General features: G+C 32.8%; 1 protein-coding gene and 1 pseudogene across 1 annotated transcript; both read right to left on the bottom strand.

Annotated features, from left to right (window-relative positions):
• Nucleotides 1–9,221: 9,221 nt before the first annotated feature.
• LOC133681356 (probable glutathione S-transferase) lies at nucleotides 9,222–10,145 on the bottom strand (annotated as a pseudogene).
• Nucleotides 10,146–13,398: 3,253 nt separating this feature from the next.
• On the bottom strand, nucleotides 13,399–15,333 carry LOC133676697 (receptor like protein 22-like). Its single transcript, XM_062098421.1, has one exon. It carries the CDS (start codon nucleotides 15,331–15,333, stop codon nucleotides 13,465–13,467), a length of 1,869 nt encoding a protein of 622 aa, XP_061954405.1. The 3' UTR covers nucleotides 13,399–13,464.
• Nucleotides 15,334–16,915: the final 1,582 nt, after the last annotated feature.

Here is a 16,915-nt window from a genome sequence, read left to right as displayed (position 1 = left end):
TATTTATAGTAAGAAAGGGCTGAAGGGAGTTAATATGGCGGGTTTTCCGGAGTCGTCTCATTTATTGATTGACATAGACATCTTGAACATTCTAGCAAATTACGTAATCAAGGACCTCATGCTCTCATATGCCTCTTTCCGTATCGTTTTGTTTCCTTCTCCTTCTATAATATATAATTATATACAGTATTCCAGGTCATTCCATGAAGATAACAGTGTCAAGCTTTATCGCATGTTGGCGCGGGGTATAAGAAATCTTCATCTAATTATTTGTTTACAGTCACTAGAAGATTTGAATATACTTATCTTATTAAAAAATTTAAAAGTAAAGAATTGATTATGGCTAAAGAAAAATATTATTACTCCTAGTATATATTATCTGAGATAAGTTGTCTTGTATGAATTAATTATAGTTTAAAAGTTTTGATAAATTTTTTATCAATAATTTGTTTATGACTTAAAATAAATATTTACTTACATGAATAAATTGGCATTTTGAATTTATTATGAACTCGTATGTCCAAATAAATTCTTATGGAAAAAGTCTATATATATAGATGTCCTAATAGGGTTAACCTATCCTGAAAGACAAAAGAATTCTTCACAACTCGTATATTGTGGTAAAAAATTGTTCTTAATTAAAATTGATGAATATCTAAAATTAGATTAAAACTTTTATAGTCAAGTCCTGGAATTTAAATACTAGCCTACTTATAGATCTAATATTTATACTAGGATGTTGACCATTAATTTTCATAAATTAAAAATTTAGAATTATTGAAACATTGGTCAAATCCTTAAGAAATTTTACGAACATGATGTAAATTCAAAAAGATGCAAAGGAAAATCAACATAGGTATTTTTCTAAATGCATGCTAAAATTGTTTTCCTTCTTTTTTATAAATAAAAATACAATTTTTATAAGAATTTGGCTATATGCAACAAGCAAAAATTATTTTTTTAAAAAAATGATATTTTTAGGCTAGCAAAATCATATTTTGATTCAAAACAAAACTGTCAAAATAGGTCCGAGGATGTGTTTTCTAAACACGCATGTCTTAAGCCAAAATTCCTTTTATCAAAATAGTGGCAAACCAAACATTAAATTCTTAAGTATTTAACCCGGTTTTGACATGATCGAGTTGATCCAAAAAACACTAGTTCAATCATTAACTGAACAAAAAAACAAGGTTTAATTCAAAACTAAACTAGGACACAGAGATTTAAAATGAAACAAAATCAAAACAAAAAAAAACACAAAAAAACTTCTAAGGAAAAAGATCAAACACCAAGAAAAACAAAGAAAACGAAAAACAGAAAGAACAATGATGAGCAACGAAGAACATTCAAACTCAAGCCCAATAACATAAACATTAAATTGAACCAGATTTCAAGCAATAAAAGACAAGGTTTTGTTCACAATCAAGCATAGATAAAAAATCAAGTATCCATTTGCTTCGATGATTACTCAATTATCATGATTTTTGTCAAAATAGGTTTCAGTTCAAAACCAAAACCCTAAGATGAAAACCCACAAAAACATGTTATTGACGCATGAAAACCCTATATTATTTACAAATTATGATATACGAACTTGTAGAAACCAAAATCAAATCAAAATTAAACCTAAAACTTAACCTTGAATCATCAAGAATATGTATAAGATTTCAACTTTCAAAATTTAGCCCTATTATCAACCAAACAATTATCAAAACTAAATCCAAAATGACTCTTTAAACACTTCAAGACTCAAACTAAACTCAGGAACCATGCATTTGCAACCTAGAAAAAGCCATCAAAACTTAACCTACTACTACTTTTGACAGATTTCAAAACTACTATACTTTGTCAAAACCAAACACATGAACACCTTTTAAACATTCCAGCAACATTAGCAATAACTTCAAAACAAGATTATTCAATCAAAACAACATTTTCAATCATCAATCTATATAAATGCTAAAACACAAAAAAAAATGCCAAAAAGATTCAAAACCATCATTAAACATTGAAAAAGCATGAATAAGCAGGCCACATAGACTGCACCCTTAAGTTTTTATATGGTTATACCTTTTCCAAACTTGTTGGCTATAGGCTACAACTTCCCTTCTCTTTTCCTTCTTTCCTGTGCACTTTCTATTCTTTCCAAAGCCTATTAGGGGTTCTATGTCAATATTGCTTGATCCTATACAATTTTTTTTAATTTTAATATTTTATCTTCATTACATTTTACTACAAAGCCGATCGATTGCTTCATATAGATTTTTTCTTTTAAAACTCTAGCTGAGCAAATTTTTTCAATAAAGTTGATCCTAGGTAGTTGAGAGTAGCCTTTCGCCACTAATCTTTCTTTAAGCTTTTGTATTGAGCCATCAAAGTTAAGCTTTATTCTATAAACCCATTTAACTCCAATGATCTCTTTATCTTTTGGTTGATCCATTATCTCTCACATCTCATTTTCCTTGATCATTTTAATTTCTTCCTTCATTGCCTTCACTCATAGCTTTTCAGCTCCACAACTGTGAAATTGTAGCTTTCATAAATGTCTATTAATGATTATATTTTTCTAACTAGTAAAACTAAAGAAGTTTCTTCTTGCCATATAGTAGATCATGATCTAGATGAAGTACCCGAGAAACACTCACCACGGTCTGACATTTCACCACAAGGATCAATCTTTTATCACTCATGCGGTACATTTTTTATCATGATGGAGATGGGAGCAGAGGCGGAAGCAAGGGGGGTCAAGCAGGGCCCTGGCCCCCCTGCAAAACATTTTAATGGCCCCCCTACAAAACATTTTAATTTTTTTTTTATTATTGGGTAGTTAAATGTGAGGAAGTGCTTTTTTTATTTTAAAGAGATGGGTCTTCTTATAGTAATGAAGCGTGATTTTATTTTTAATTTTCTTTGAATTATTTTGCGCAACCCTGGTATAAATTCTGCAAATATAAAGTTATTATTTTACGCAACCCTAATATAAATTTTATAGCTAGTCAAAAACAAAAATACAAATACAAATCACAAGTAAAATTTTTATGCGGAAAAATTGAAGCAAAGCCACTAATTAATTTATCATTCATCAAACAAAATAAGGTAATTTAAATTTAAAATCTATTTTTGTTTTGAGATGTTTTTTAATAATTTGATGAGGTTTTTTTATAATTCTACTATTTTTGCTCTTTTTTGTTCTCAGATCTGCTAGCTCTACCAATTGTTTTTCAAATTCTTGTTATGGTGATTTTTTTTCTAATTAATTAGATATATTTTATTGGTTTGTTTTGATTATGCTTGGATTTTTTTTATGTTTTGTTTTTAGTAAAGCTGCCAAAATTATCAATTTTTTATCATGATATATGTTTTGATTTTAGGTTGAACCATGAACAAAATAAGAAGAATTGATTCTTTTTTTGAAAAAAAAATATTGATAACTCATAGCCTAGTGAACCAACTCCAATATGTAATGTTGATGTTATGGTTGAGCAGCCCCAATGTGCTTCAGTTTACAAAGAATTTGCGTTGATTAGTGAGCAACCTCGTATTAGAATCAATATTGTTAAGAATCATTCTTCATTATTTTTTGCTTTATTTCAAAGTTTATCAAACATAAATAATACTTCGCTTTAGCTAATGTTTCTTATATACTTTGTATGTTTGCATTTAAAAGATATAAAGTGATGGATATATTATGAAGATGAAATTAACTTCATTGTTTTGAGTCAATTTGGTATTGCTTTAAACCTTTTAGCCTATACAAAGATCATTATATGTTTGTAGTAAGTTATTTGAATAAAACTAAATTATGCATGTTTTTTTTAACAACTCATGTACAATAAATTAAAATAAATATTATATATTGTTATATTAATTTTGGCCCTCCCTAACAAATAATCCTAGCTTCCCCCCTGGATGGGAGAGTCATGATTTGAGTTGAATCTCTACTGCTCTGCCAGAAATTGGTTTGGATGACTTACAACCAATTATTTCTTGCATCAAACAGGGGAGAGGTTGGCCATGATCTAGCCCTTTGACGGATAGTTCGTCATCCAAAAATGTGATGATTTTTGGCGCCAGGTATCATTTGACTCGTTGTTTCGGGAGAAGTGTCATTTTTCGGTGCCACTCCTTTTTGTCTCTAAAACTCTAATTGGGTGTTCCCCCCTTCCTTTGTCATCTAGTTATTGTTCATTGTCTTTTTTTTTTTTTGCTTGAAAAAGATGCCTGAGTGGCTACATTCTAAGGGCATTTAATGCTTCATCTCTCAACCAAACCATACAAACCATACACCACCATAATGACCTGACAGTCGCCAGAGTATACCTCGTTGGTCAACTGCACCTATAGACACTACGATGCTGCCCTAAATTGACCAACCCGACCTGGCTTTTTGCAGCAATTTTGACAGTTCATGATGACAACTTTGAACCAACTATTAGGATCATTCCGAGTTGAATCAATGGTCAAGATTTGGCACAAGTAAAGACAAAATATCCCTCTTTCACCCCTTATAAATAGCAGTGGATTCCATGCCCTGGACATGAAGAAACCGGAGGCCAAACTTGGAGAAAAAATAGCCTCTCACCCCTAGTTTTTTTTTTGTCATTACTACCTTTGATCCTTCTCTCTACTATGACTTTGCCTTTTACAACCGTTCAACCACCCAAGACCGTCAGTCTCCTCTATTAACAACCATCTATCTCCTCCACCAATTTATCCTCAACTTCCCGTGTGCAGTGTAACATCCCCCATTCCGGGATAAAACGACAATCTCATATCAATAAAAAAATAGAGTAATTAATTTATATATATATATATATATATATATATATATTCATGGTCTTCGTATTAAAATCTACCGGAATTTCGACGGAGTCCCCCCTATACCGGAAGGTCCCAAGTTATGGACATGGAATCTATTTACACTTCTAATAGCTCACATCTCATAACTTAATTCTCGACCCAATCATTCTGGGTTTCAATTCCACACTCACACTCACACCTATCAATCACAATATTTATGATATGCATTATATAACAAAATATCATTATGGTTGGATAAAAATAAATAAATATAAATACATAGACATGAAATATGGTTATATGAACTACATGGTTATATTCATTCAATCAAGCTTAAACATCAATTATACAAATTAAGTTATACAAATATTTTTATGTTTACAAAATACAAAGGTATACTCCTTAGAACCTAGATTACAAGAAGGGAACATAAGCTAGGATCTACTCCTATCGTGCATGCGATGATCCTGAAACAAAATATATACATATTATTGAAAGGTGAATATTATAGTAAATATAACAACACGAATATCTAACAATTTCAATAGGGTATAATGCATTCATAGGTCATTCGCTTCTCCTTTCTAGTTTTTATTAGAATCTCTTCCTTATTCAACTATTAATAATCGTTCCCTCTGCCACTTTCAACCTTCATTCCAGACTTTATGAGATCAACCATGATTATTTTTGCTTATCACATTATCGATACCAATTTCACTGTTATCATTATCATCACCCCATAGGAGTCGATGCAAGGTGATCCCCTTATCCGGGATCCTAACATACACTAAATGTATGCTAGCCAATACATGGTGATCCCCTTACTACAATACATGGTGATTCCCTTATCCGGGATCCTAACATACACTAAATATATGCTAGTCCAATCATGGTGATCCCCTTACCCGGAATCCTAACATACACTAAATGTATGCTAGTTTACGCCTCAAATCACACCTCATATTTCTTTTGCCAGTGATAATTTCATCATTTGGAAATTCACACAACAATTTTTCACCTGCAACAGAAGCTCTACTCATGCTCCCCTACTGCTGCTGCACAACTCCTGTGGTCCCTCCCGGTATGAATCAAGGTTTCGATCCCTCATTTTCTTTCTAATGACAGCCGGCTCTCCCCTCTTCTCTTCTTGTTCAATTTTTTCTTGTCAATCTCTTTCCCACAAGTGTTTATTCTACCTATAACCCTTATCTTGGATGAGTTTTTGAAATTTTGGTGTTTCTCTCTTGATTTGTAAAAATGAATATAAAAACTCCCTTTTTTCTTTCTTTACGTTATCTGCAGATCTGTTTTTGGTGAGAAGAGGAGTACTTATGCTCTATAATTATTCTTATTTGCATTTAGGCCCCATTTTCTTTAAGTATATTCATTTTGCCCCCACTTCTTTTTAGTTTACTTTATTTCCTTTAATTTAATCCAACCTTGATTGAATTTTTTTTTCAGGATTTACATGCAGCCACCCCACCGTGGTTTCCTTCTTCTTCTTCTCCATCACAAACTCCCCTTCCACAACAAACACCGCCCATCAGCGTGTCCATCAATGTGTCCGCCACCAGTCGACAACTCCTCTCCTCTGCGCTTGGTAAACTTCTTTAGCCCTCCTTTTCTGCACCTCTTTTATTCTTCTTTTGACATCTTGCATGCAGGACACGAATTAATTCACGTCCTACACTGTTGGCTTTTGCTAGTAGTCATGGGATGGGTTAGACCTGATTCAGCACAACCCAAATGGTTAGGTCGAGTCCGGCCCACCCCACAAAAAAGAAAAGAGGATTTTTTGGGCTGCCAATCGGCCCAACTCGATTGGGATGAGCTGAACCCGTTTCAAAAAAATGTAATATAATATGAAAAAAATGAGAAATTTCAGGAAAATTTCAAAAAAAATCCTTCAAAAAAATTTGTGATTTTCTAACATATTTCTCTACCAATTTTTCATAATATCGAGCTATATATTTATACTGTAAGATACAAATCTACTATTAAAATACCTGATTTTCTCCGAAAGATTTATAAATTGTTTTTGAACAACTCAAAAAAATCTCAAAATTTTTTGAATTAATTTCCTATTTCAAAAAAAATCAAAAACAAAAAAAAATTATTTTCATGCATATGCCCAAGTCCTCAAGGTTTTCCAGGCATTTTTTTTTAAAGAAAAGCAAATCGCATCTTCCTTTTATTTTAAAAAGGAAAAAAAATCGATATCACAACAAATTTATGATTATCCGTTAGGATGCAACCAAAATTTCAGAAACTCTTCACCAATCATTTTGTTCATTTTACATTAGGGTTTAGATATAGACTATAATATTTGGGGTGTGTAAAATTACATGGTATAGTATAACTTTAAATATTGAAAATAAAAAAATGAATACGATGTTAAAATTTAGACTTTAGAATGGTTAGGATTTAGCCTGATAAGGTTGAGATTTTCTCATGAAGGGACATCTGCCTTGGACCATATATGAGACCCGCGAATAGAAAGTTGACCTAGAGAAACAATAAAATAACAATGCAGCTTACCTTTGGTAGGGTACACTGGGGGTGATGCATCTTCCCATTGCACAATCAGTCCCTTATCCAGACTCTCGCAGACCATAGGTTTTCTAGTAACCTTAATCATAATTTTATGATTAAATCCAAAACCCTTTCTTTCCCAACAATACCATTTTAGGAGGCACTTTAGCTCGCTAGCCCAATGTCGCCCCGCAATAGGGGCTATAATGACCTTAATGCCCACTTACAATCAAATGGACTTTGGTACCACTGTTAGAAGATGATGATAGTTTAGGAGGTAGTTTAGAGGTTTTAAGTATAAAGGATTGAAATGAAAATAATTTGATAGTTAAGGTGTTTAGTTGTGGTGATTTGGTAAAAGAAGGACTTTATAATTTGAAAATGGTTGAATGATATAGGATACATAAAGCAAAAACTTCATTGATAGGAGATATAATATAAGGATGGGTGTTTTAAGACAAAGGTTTTATGCTTAGCATAGTTTTTTTACTTGCCTTACAAGTGATTGTTGCATAGTTATTTATAACATTCTTAACCAACCTAAATGGAAAAATCTAGGCAAACTTTTTCTAGCTATAACACACTATACAAGCATTATTTCTTTCTTAGAACAATCATAATATTTGTTTGACTTTTCATGCAGATTTTGGTGGTCTCATTTATGATGAGATAGAAGTGGATTAATATTCTCCTTCAATTTATGATATTTTTTTATAATAATTATGTCGATAATGATAACATAAAGAATGATGCTAATGGAAATAATGATGTCATTAATAATGTTCTCATTGATAAGTAGAGGTTGAATGCAAATAGAACATGGAAGATGCTAAAAAAATGTTAATTTAAGTTATGTTAATCCATTTGATTACAAGTTTACTATTATCATAAAAACCCAAGTTGTGAAGGTTCATAAAACACTCCTATTTTGATCAGAGGGTCATGCATCGATCAATCATTATAAATCTATGATTGAATCTATCAAAAAAATCCTTAGTGAAACCTTATAAATACCTTGAAAAATCAGAACCAAAGGGAGGGAAGGGGAAGAGAAAAAAAAAGAGAAAAGAAAATAATAAGAAATAGCCCAAGTTGTGAAAGTGCATGAGCCTAACACAATGATCTTCTTTAGCTTTGAAAAAGATAGAAATTTGTGGAGGTAAGGTTTGACAAAAGAGAGCATAAAGGCAACAACCATTGTTTTGAAGCATCGAAGGCATAAATCTTTTCTGAACAAGCAGCTGATGTCCATGAGTTTATTTTAAGTTTGTATGCCCAAATAAATTCTTATAGCAAGGGTCTATGTAGGTGCCCTAACAAGGTTCACCTATCATAGTAGGAAAAATGCTTCTCCACAACTTGTATATTATAGTAAAAAAATACTCTCAATTAAAATTGATAAATATCTAAAATAATCCAGAAAATTTTCTAGTCAACTCCTAGTAGTTAAATATTAGCCTACTTATAGGTTCAATATTTATATTAGGATGATGACCATTAATTTTCATGAATTAAAAATTTAGAGTTATTGAAATATTGGCTAAATTCTTAAGGAATTTTACAAACTTGGTGTAAATTCCAAAAGATGCAATTTTTTTATAACCATGCTAAAAATATTTTTTCTCCTTTTTCATAAAAAAAATGCAATTTTTTATAAGGATTGCGCCGTATGCAACAAGCAAAAAAAATTAAAAAACATTTGGGTCTTGTTTCGCAAAATCATATTTTTATTCAAAATAAAATTATCAAAACATGCCTAAAAATATATTTGTCAAACACTAAGATAAAATTCCTCAGTCAGGCACAACAAAGTGCCCTCTCGAACTATAAACATATTACAGGCACAACAAAGTGCCAACCTTGTTTGAAACATAACTCAGACAGTACACAAGTACAACAACTTCTCAACAGGAAATAGCACCTCCATGCCTTTGGGTGCACATTACTCAAGCCCAAGCTTCTTTCTCATCATCACAACGAATTCAGAGACTTTCTGTGGATCTTCAAGAGACTTGGATACACTCTCTTTCTCCAAGCACCTCTTGCAGTAAGCAATCAGCTTCGGACAATCAGCCTCTATATTGAAGTTGCCTGTGGTTTCATAGGCATAAAACCAGCAATAGAAAGGAAGTAGCGCAACATCAACGTAGCCGAGGGTACTCTCGCCCCCAAAGTAAGGATTGTCTCCAAGCTCTCCTTCCAACAGCTTGAGGCTATCAATGAAATCCTTCTTGGCTGACTCCTGATCTTCTCCTTTTGTTGTCCATATCTTCCTCCCAAGGTCATATATCTGCAGATTCATATCACACCAATATTTTACTTGATATTAGTCTTAGGGCTAAATTGTACTGGTGATGTAAAATTCTAATTCTCAGAAACTGATCAAATTGCAATGTGGGTTTAATCAAGTCATACATCAAATCAAATCAAAATAAAAAATAAAAAAGATGAACTCTTTATTTATCAAAAAAAAATTAACATACCTTTTTGTCAACAAAATCTGCCCAGAACCTCGACTGAGCTCTCTGGTAAGGATCAGTAGGCAACAAAGGAGCCTTGTCCTTCCACACGTCATCAATATACTGAACAATGACTCGCAAACGGATTTCCCATTATGGACAAGAACTGGGATTGTCTTGTGAACAGGATTCGTTTGAAGAAGTAAAGCACTTTTGTTCCTCAAATCTTGTTCACTGTACTCGTACTTTACACCCTTTTCAGCCAATGCTATTCTCACTCTCATAAATAATGGACTTGCCGAGAAATCCAACAGGGTTACTTGATCACCAGCCATTCTTGAAGTGAAAAAGAAGATGCTTGAAGTAAAGTAACGCTTCTTTTTTTTCTTGGACAACAAAGGCTGTGGTTTGTCATTGTGGAAAGGGCTCTAGTGAGTTAGTATGGCCGGTTTTGCAGAGTTGTCTTATTGACTGCATGGCATAGACATGTTGAACATTCTAGCAGATTACGTAATCCAGGAACCCATGCTTTCATTTGCCTTTTTCCTCATCCTTTTGTTCCCTTCTCCTTCTATATAAAGTATTCGGAGATTGATGTATCGAGGCTGGAGGAAATTGAAGTTGATGAGTATTTGGAAAGCAATATGCCACAAGAGGTATGGGCTCCAGAGAAGGTTTTGTTATAACACAATTTTTTATCCTATATTTTTTTAAAATACTTTCAGCATACAAAAAAAATATATATTTTCTTGATGTATTTGTGTTATTTTCAGCAATTTCACCGTCATTCCAAAAGAATTTAAATTTCAAATTTATTTTCAAACTTGTTCAACTTTATTGTTATCCATTTTTGGATCCTCACACAAAAAGAAAATAAAAAAATAATAGTAGTGAGAAGAGGATGTCGGAGTGTCCAGAAAATAAACAAAAATTGATCAAGTAATTTTAAAAAAACAAAAATTAAAATTTGACAATTCTATTAACAAAAAAAAAAGTTCAAAATCAAACGTTTAAGAACTCAATTAGATTTTTTTTGAAAGATTAATTGAGTTTATGAAGGGTTTAATAGCAAGAAAAATTAATTCTTAAATCAATTTAAGTTTTAATCGGAAAAAACTAAAGTTTGGGAGTTGAATTATAATTTTTAAGAATTAATTTAATCAAATTAGAGTTTAATTGCATAAATATAAAAATTTAATGAGCAATTACAAATGTAAAGGTTGAAATAGATTATCCATTCTTTCAATGTGATAATATTGAGCTTCTTGTTAGCAGATCCCTAGTTTCAAAAACTTTCTTGTGATCTTCTTGTTTTTAATATATTATGCTAATTCTATACGAGTTGATGAAATTTTTAACTTAGTTATGATCAAACTTTTCTCTTCTACTGAAATTTTTAGAGAACTAGAACGACTGAAAAATTTTAAGACCATTGAATGTTTTGCCATGATAGAAGTCAGTTGACTCAGTTTTACTGCATCTGGCAATGACAGACCATGACATTCTTCTTTTTCTTTTTTCTTTTTTTTTTCTATTTTCCGTTTTTTACGAGAGAGACCATAGCTAGGCATGCTTTGTCAATGCTTTTTTTTTTTATAAGCAAAAAGTTAAAGCCGGCCGGGAATGGCCGAACACACAACCCAATGGGTCATGAACAACAGAAACAAGAGGAAGACTGCAAAAAGCATAGCCGAATAAGATACAAGTCAATAGATTAGTACAAATCCAAAATCTATCCGAATCGTTCTTCCAGACAGCTAGCAGTAGACTTCTTCGGGACATAGAACTTTAAGGCCCCAGCAGCATTAAGGAAATTCAGATGAACTTCAACCCCTAAAATCAATGGAAGTCAGTCTTCACAACTAATCACCAGACTGAAACGCAGTAAGCCTGAGATAAAAAATGGTATTGATAACCATTTTATCAAATACTATTAAAATTTTACTTGATTCATTTTTTTAAAAAAATATTCTCAAACCAGCCAGTACACAAATCGGCCAAGAAGTTTTTTCAAAATTCTTATTACGTTTAATGTAAATATACTCTTTCCTTATCCATCATGCTTGACGATTGGAGGGTGTTTAGAAAAAGAAGTAAAATAATTTCGTTGACGAAATCTTTCATTTGATTCTTATGTTTCTTTATTTAGGTAATGGTCATTGATTAGGCTTCTTCCTTGCTGTTTCCTTCCAAGCATGACCAGTTGTAAGATCCTGAAGTCAATGGTGATTACTGTAAAAAAATCTGACTCTACAAAAACAGAGTCATCCCTGATATTTCTTTCATACTGCACTGAATTCTCACAGATTTGTTCATATACATGCACCTACAAATTACTTTAGTAAATCCAAGTCCAAATCCTGTAAAAGAGTCGGCAAACGACATGATTGCAGCAGCAACTGAAAGTCTGAAAGTCATTCTATGCTATGGAAATCTGATATCTTTGATGCTATAATCTGAACAGCTCTGAATATCAGCATAGAGGAAAGCATTATGACCATTTTCAAGGTAACACTTTGATTGTCGATTTGCGATTGAATGATATAAATTTATGAGACGATATATGGCTCAAACTTCGCAACAAATGAAACTCTCTTATGCTTCGTATACAGATGAAAATAGCCACATAATGGTGCTCGCGTAAATGGACTAATCAACCAAGCATCCAAAAGTCCTGAAATTCACCATAAAAGTACTTCATACTAGTTGAAGGGGTGATAACATGAGCCATACACACAGATATTGAAACAAAGGCATGTCTGGATTTTACCTGAAACATCACAACACAAAATTAGGAGGCTTAAGGTAATTTGTCTGAACATTTCCAAACCTGAAAGGATAGGGAATAGAAAAGGAATCAGGTATAAGAGAAGAGGTGTTCAACTACCAAGATTTACTCTAACGGCATCCATGTAAGAGTAGTTAATTTTTTGTTCCGGTGACAGGGTCAGGACTAGGCCTGAATGAAGTGACCATGTCACAAGTAACTAGGATAAGAAACTCAAAATAACCAAAATGCGGTGAGCCCTGGGTTTTGATTCTTCAAATTATCACTAAAAAGAGACTGATTAATTGATAGTGAAGCAACTTTGTGATAAGAACTTGTTGTTAAAAGAATCCCTTCTATTTAGTGAAGCAGAGTTAGGGATAAGATAGAATATTCAGGAATTTGCTGTCATCCAGTGTCTATATATATGCATTGAGAGTCTGTCACAATAAGGAAGAAGCTTGGTTATTAAAAGTAATAGCAAACAATTATTTTCCAATCTATACATTCATGTTACTTGCACAGCCAAGAGCCAACATTTCTCTCCCTTTTTCGAGTGCTGGCTTAGCTCTCAGATTCTCTCATCAGCAACTCTCATGGATTTGCTTCTTTGTCAATCAACCGACACACATGCATACTCTCACTCAATAATGAAATGGAAATTTGATGATTTGCCGAGATGTATTTTGGACGTGTTTGCGCATTGGATCTATTTTATGGTTATTTCTTTGATTTGGCTTCACCTTTGGATTTTGACTTCAAGCTGAGCCCTGTGAATTTGTGACTTGTTCTCTTATTTGCTTCTATGCCACAATTACTTTATATATGTTTAATCCTACCTTGTCCTAAAAAGTTATGCTATAAAAAAAGAGAGCATATTATACATATTTCTACCATTTGTTCCATCTACTTGAACTTTCTCCTTCTTCTTCGATTCTGTTCATTTTTCTGCCGTTTCTTTGCCTTGAATGATTGTTCAATCCACTTAGTGCATCTCTTGGTCCTCCAAAACAAGATGTAACCAATGGCAACTCCCACAGGCGCCCCACATCCATATCCAACCAAAGCAAATTTCCAACTAAATGGACTAATTGGATCCGAAAGGATGCTTTCTCGTTGAGCTCCTGATGACTGATGATCTTCAACATCATCACAATTCTTTGACAATGGGAACCCGCACAACCCAATGTTTCCCTCGTAGGAATCATTAGCGAAGGTAGAAAATTGATTCCCTATTGGAATCTTCCCCTCTAACCTATTATACGAAAGGTTGAGAACCGATAGGAATGTCAAGCTTAATAGTTTCATTGGGATCTCACCTATGAGCTTGTTTTTTGAGAGGTCTAAGGACTCAAGCAATGTCAACTTTGATAAAGATAGTGGGATCTCACCTATCAGATTATTTGTAGACAGATTGAGTACCTCTAGCAACTTGAGATCACCAATCACTTCAGGAATCTCTCCTTCAAAAAGATTGTTTGACAGGTCTAGGACATTGAAAATTGTTAAGATGTTTATATCATCCATTCTTTGTCCTTTGCTTGTTATTGACATCCACTCCCTGTAATAGTAAGATCCCATATACATCAGTGATCCATTCAACTTGATCCTCATTGACTTCCATATTGCAAAGTAATCCAATGGCAAATTTCCTGTGAAATAATTCGAGGATAGATCCAGGATTTGAAGCATTGGGAAGTCATTTGATGCCAATGGCTCACCAATGGGACCACGCAAACTATTTGATTGTAGGATAAGAACACGCAAATCGGGAAGCACCCCTAACCAGAAAGGAAACGTGTCGTTAATCTGGTTATCTCCAAGGTCTAAAACTTGAAGGCGTTTACAATGCTTCAGAGACATTGGAATTTTCCCTGTCAACTGATTAGCATATAAGTTGAGTGTCTTGAGGCTGCATTCTTTAGTGAATTTCCAGGGCATCAATCCGGAAAATCTATTCTTCCGCAGATTTAGTACGATGAGGGTATCACCAAGGACCTCAAGACATTTTGGAATTTGGCCTGACATGTAATTATAACAGGCATCCAAGATTGTCAGGTTGCTCAAGCTGCATAATGATACCGGAATCTCTCCAGTGAGCTTGTTCTTTGCAAGTGAGAGGAAGCTGATAGAGATTGGTAGAGTTGGAATCGATCCTTCTATTAAATTGGAGGTAAGATCGAGAGAGGTCAAAGAGCTTAAAAATGGAGCAGAAGGTGGTGCTTCAAATCCATCCAAGAAATTGTTAGACAGATTTAAGTAAACTAAGCTTTCTAACAGCCAAATCCATTTAGGCACTTTGCCATGGATTTTGTTGATAGAAAGGTCAAGCTCAACCAACCCACCTAGTTTCTGCACGAAACTCGGGATTTCTCCAATATTGCAGTTGACAAGATTCAGCCTTTCAAGGTAGGGGAGGTTAAGAAACTTGATTGAATTAACAAGACCAGAAAGGTTGTGACCACTAAGGTTAAGGCCAATCACATGTTTTGTAACTTCATGGCAATTGACACTTTCCCATGAGCAACAATCAGTGTTAGGCTTCCATGAAGTAAGCAAAGAACCTGAGGAAGGCTGGAAAGGAATAGAGGATTCAGGTTTGGCTGCAGATAAATACCTTTTGAGTTGGAGCAAGGCTGTTTTTTCACTGCTACTGCAATGTTGGCCCAAGAAAGGGTGAGAAGAAGCTTGTGACAATGGTGTGAAACTAGAGTTTGCTGGAGATAAGAAGGGTAGGAATGAAAACCAACAAGCTACTCGCCAATAACTTGTCATTTTTTGGAGAAAGTTTTTGTTTAGTATGTTATACTGATAAACTCATGGGTTAGTGGATTTATAAGGAAAATTAGCTAGATGTAGAAAACCAGGATAGGTACTTGAAATCAGCATAGAATCTCATAATCACTCTGAAGAATACCTCCAATAACCATTTAACAATTAATTGTTTTTTTTTTCGGATTAGAACTTACACCAAAATTGAATTACTATTAATTTGAAGAAAAATATGTCATGTGGGATCTCCTTGTCTGCTGCAATCTTTTAATTTATGAGATATAGACTTGACTAGGAGAAGTTACTTGTCCTAGGTTGTATAAAAAGGTTCCAAGAAATTTCTTGGTCTTCTATATTTGATGTGTCACATTCTCATACCAAATAGCACCAACTGTTTTATATAGTAAATAATTTAATCTTAGATTTTCCTAATACTTCCTATGAAATTTCTTTCAATGAATTGATACAAATAAAAAAATTAAAAAGCAATTTTGTTAAAAAAATTGAAATTCAATAATAATTTTCAGAATCCTAGTGAGTTTGCTTTCCTTTTTTCAATTCATGCATGATTTTATCAATTAAGAGCCAATTTTAATATTTCTTTTAGAGGGAGCTTATTGCTTGTTGCCGTAGACATAGACATGCATGGAAGTTGAAGAAATAAGTTTATTAACATTAATTAGTTAAGTATCTTAAAAAATATTTAATTAGTTAGGAAATAGATAGGATACCATACTAAAAACAAACAGTAATTTGATTTCAAATCAATTTACTTCAACAAGAAGGTAAGCAAGTGAAAACCTCCTATTCATAGTCAAGTATTTTACTGTAATTAGTGGTCTTTTGTAAAGATAAGTCAAACACTGCCATTAGATTTGTATCTATCAATATTATTACGTATTTCTTTTTTATATATATAGAAATGATTGCTTTTTAGAGTATTTTTTATTTACATATATAAAAATAATATTTATTTTTTAATATTTATATCAAAACGATTTAAAAATACTAAAAAAATTAATTTTAAATAAAAAACATATTCAAAATTAAACAAAACATGGTTTAAAACATAAAAATAAATAGCGTTTTGGTATTTAACACAATTAATGCAAACTTTTTTTATCCCAAATATTTTGTTCGATACTTTGATTTCATGATTCTGACGTTCTTTACTCAAAGAAACTTGGCTTCGATTCACTTGATGATGCTTTGAATCATTGAACGGAATCATTGTTTCTAAATGTTTCTAGTCAATATATTATTAAGATCAATACATATTATGTTTCTTTTTTTTAAAAAAAAAAAAGACAGTTACTCTCATAAGTTGAGGTATGAAGGATACTTGGAGCTAATGTGTAGGTGCTTGTCGGATAACATATACATTGAATTGAGTCATATAAGAATTTCATACGAAGAGATCATATGTCTATAGAAAGGATGACATGATAGTTATGTAAGCGATCTTTAGACTTGAGATCACTAAGTTCTTTTATATATAGAGTGTTATATTTTGATTCTGATTACACATTGTCTAATCAAGAGTAACAAATAAGAAATTATTGGGTATAGCATGAACTATTAAAGG

Source organism: Populus nigra, chromosome 1 (assembly GCF_951802175.1).
Source record: "Populus nigra chromosome 1, ddPopNigr1.1, whole genome shotgun sequence".
In the NCBI taxonomy this organism is placed as follows: domain Eukaryota; kingdom Viridiplantae; phylum Streptophyta; class Magnoliopsida; order Malpighiales; family Salicaceae; genus Populus; species Populus nigra.
This window is presented reverse-complemented; position numbering and strand designations above follow the sequence as displayed.

Excerpts from the sequence above, each read along its gene's own strand:
- LOC133676697 (XM_062098421.1), bottom strand. The coding sequence starts at position 15,333 with ATGACAAGTTATTGGCGAGTAGCTTGTTGGTTTTCATTCCTACCCTTC.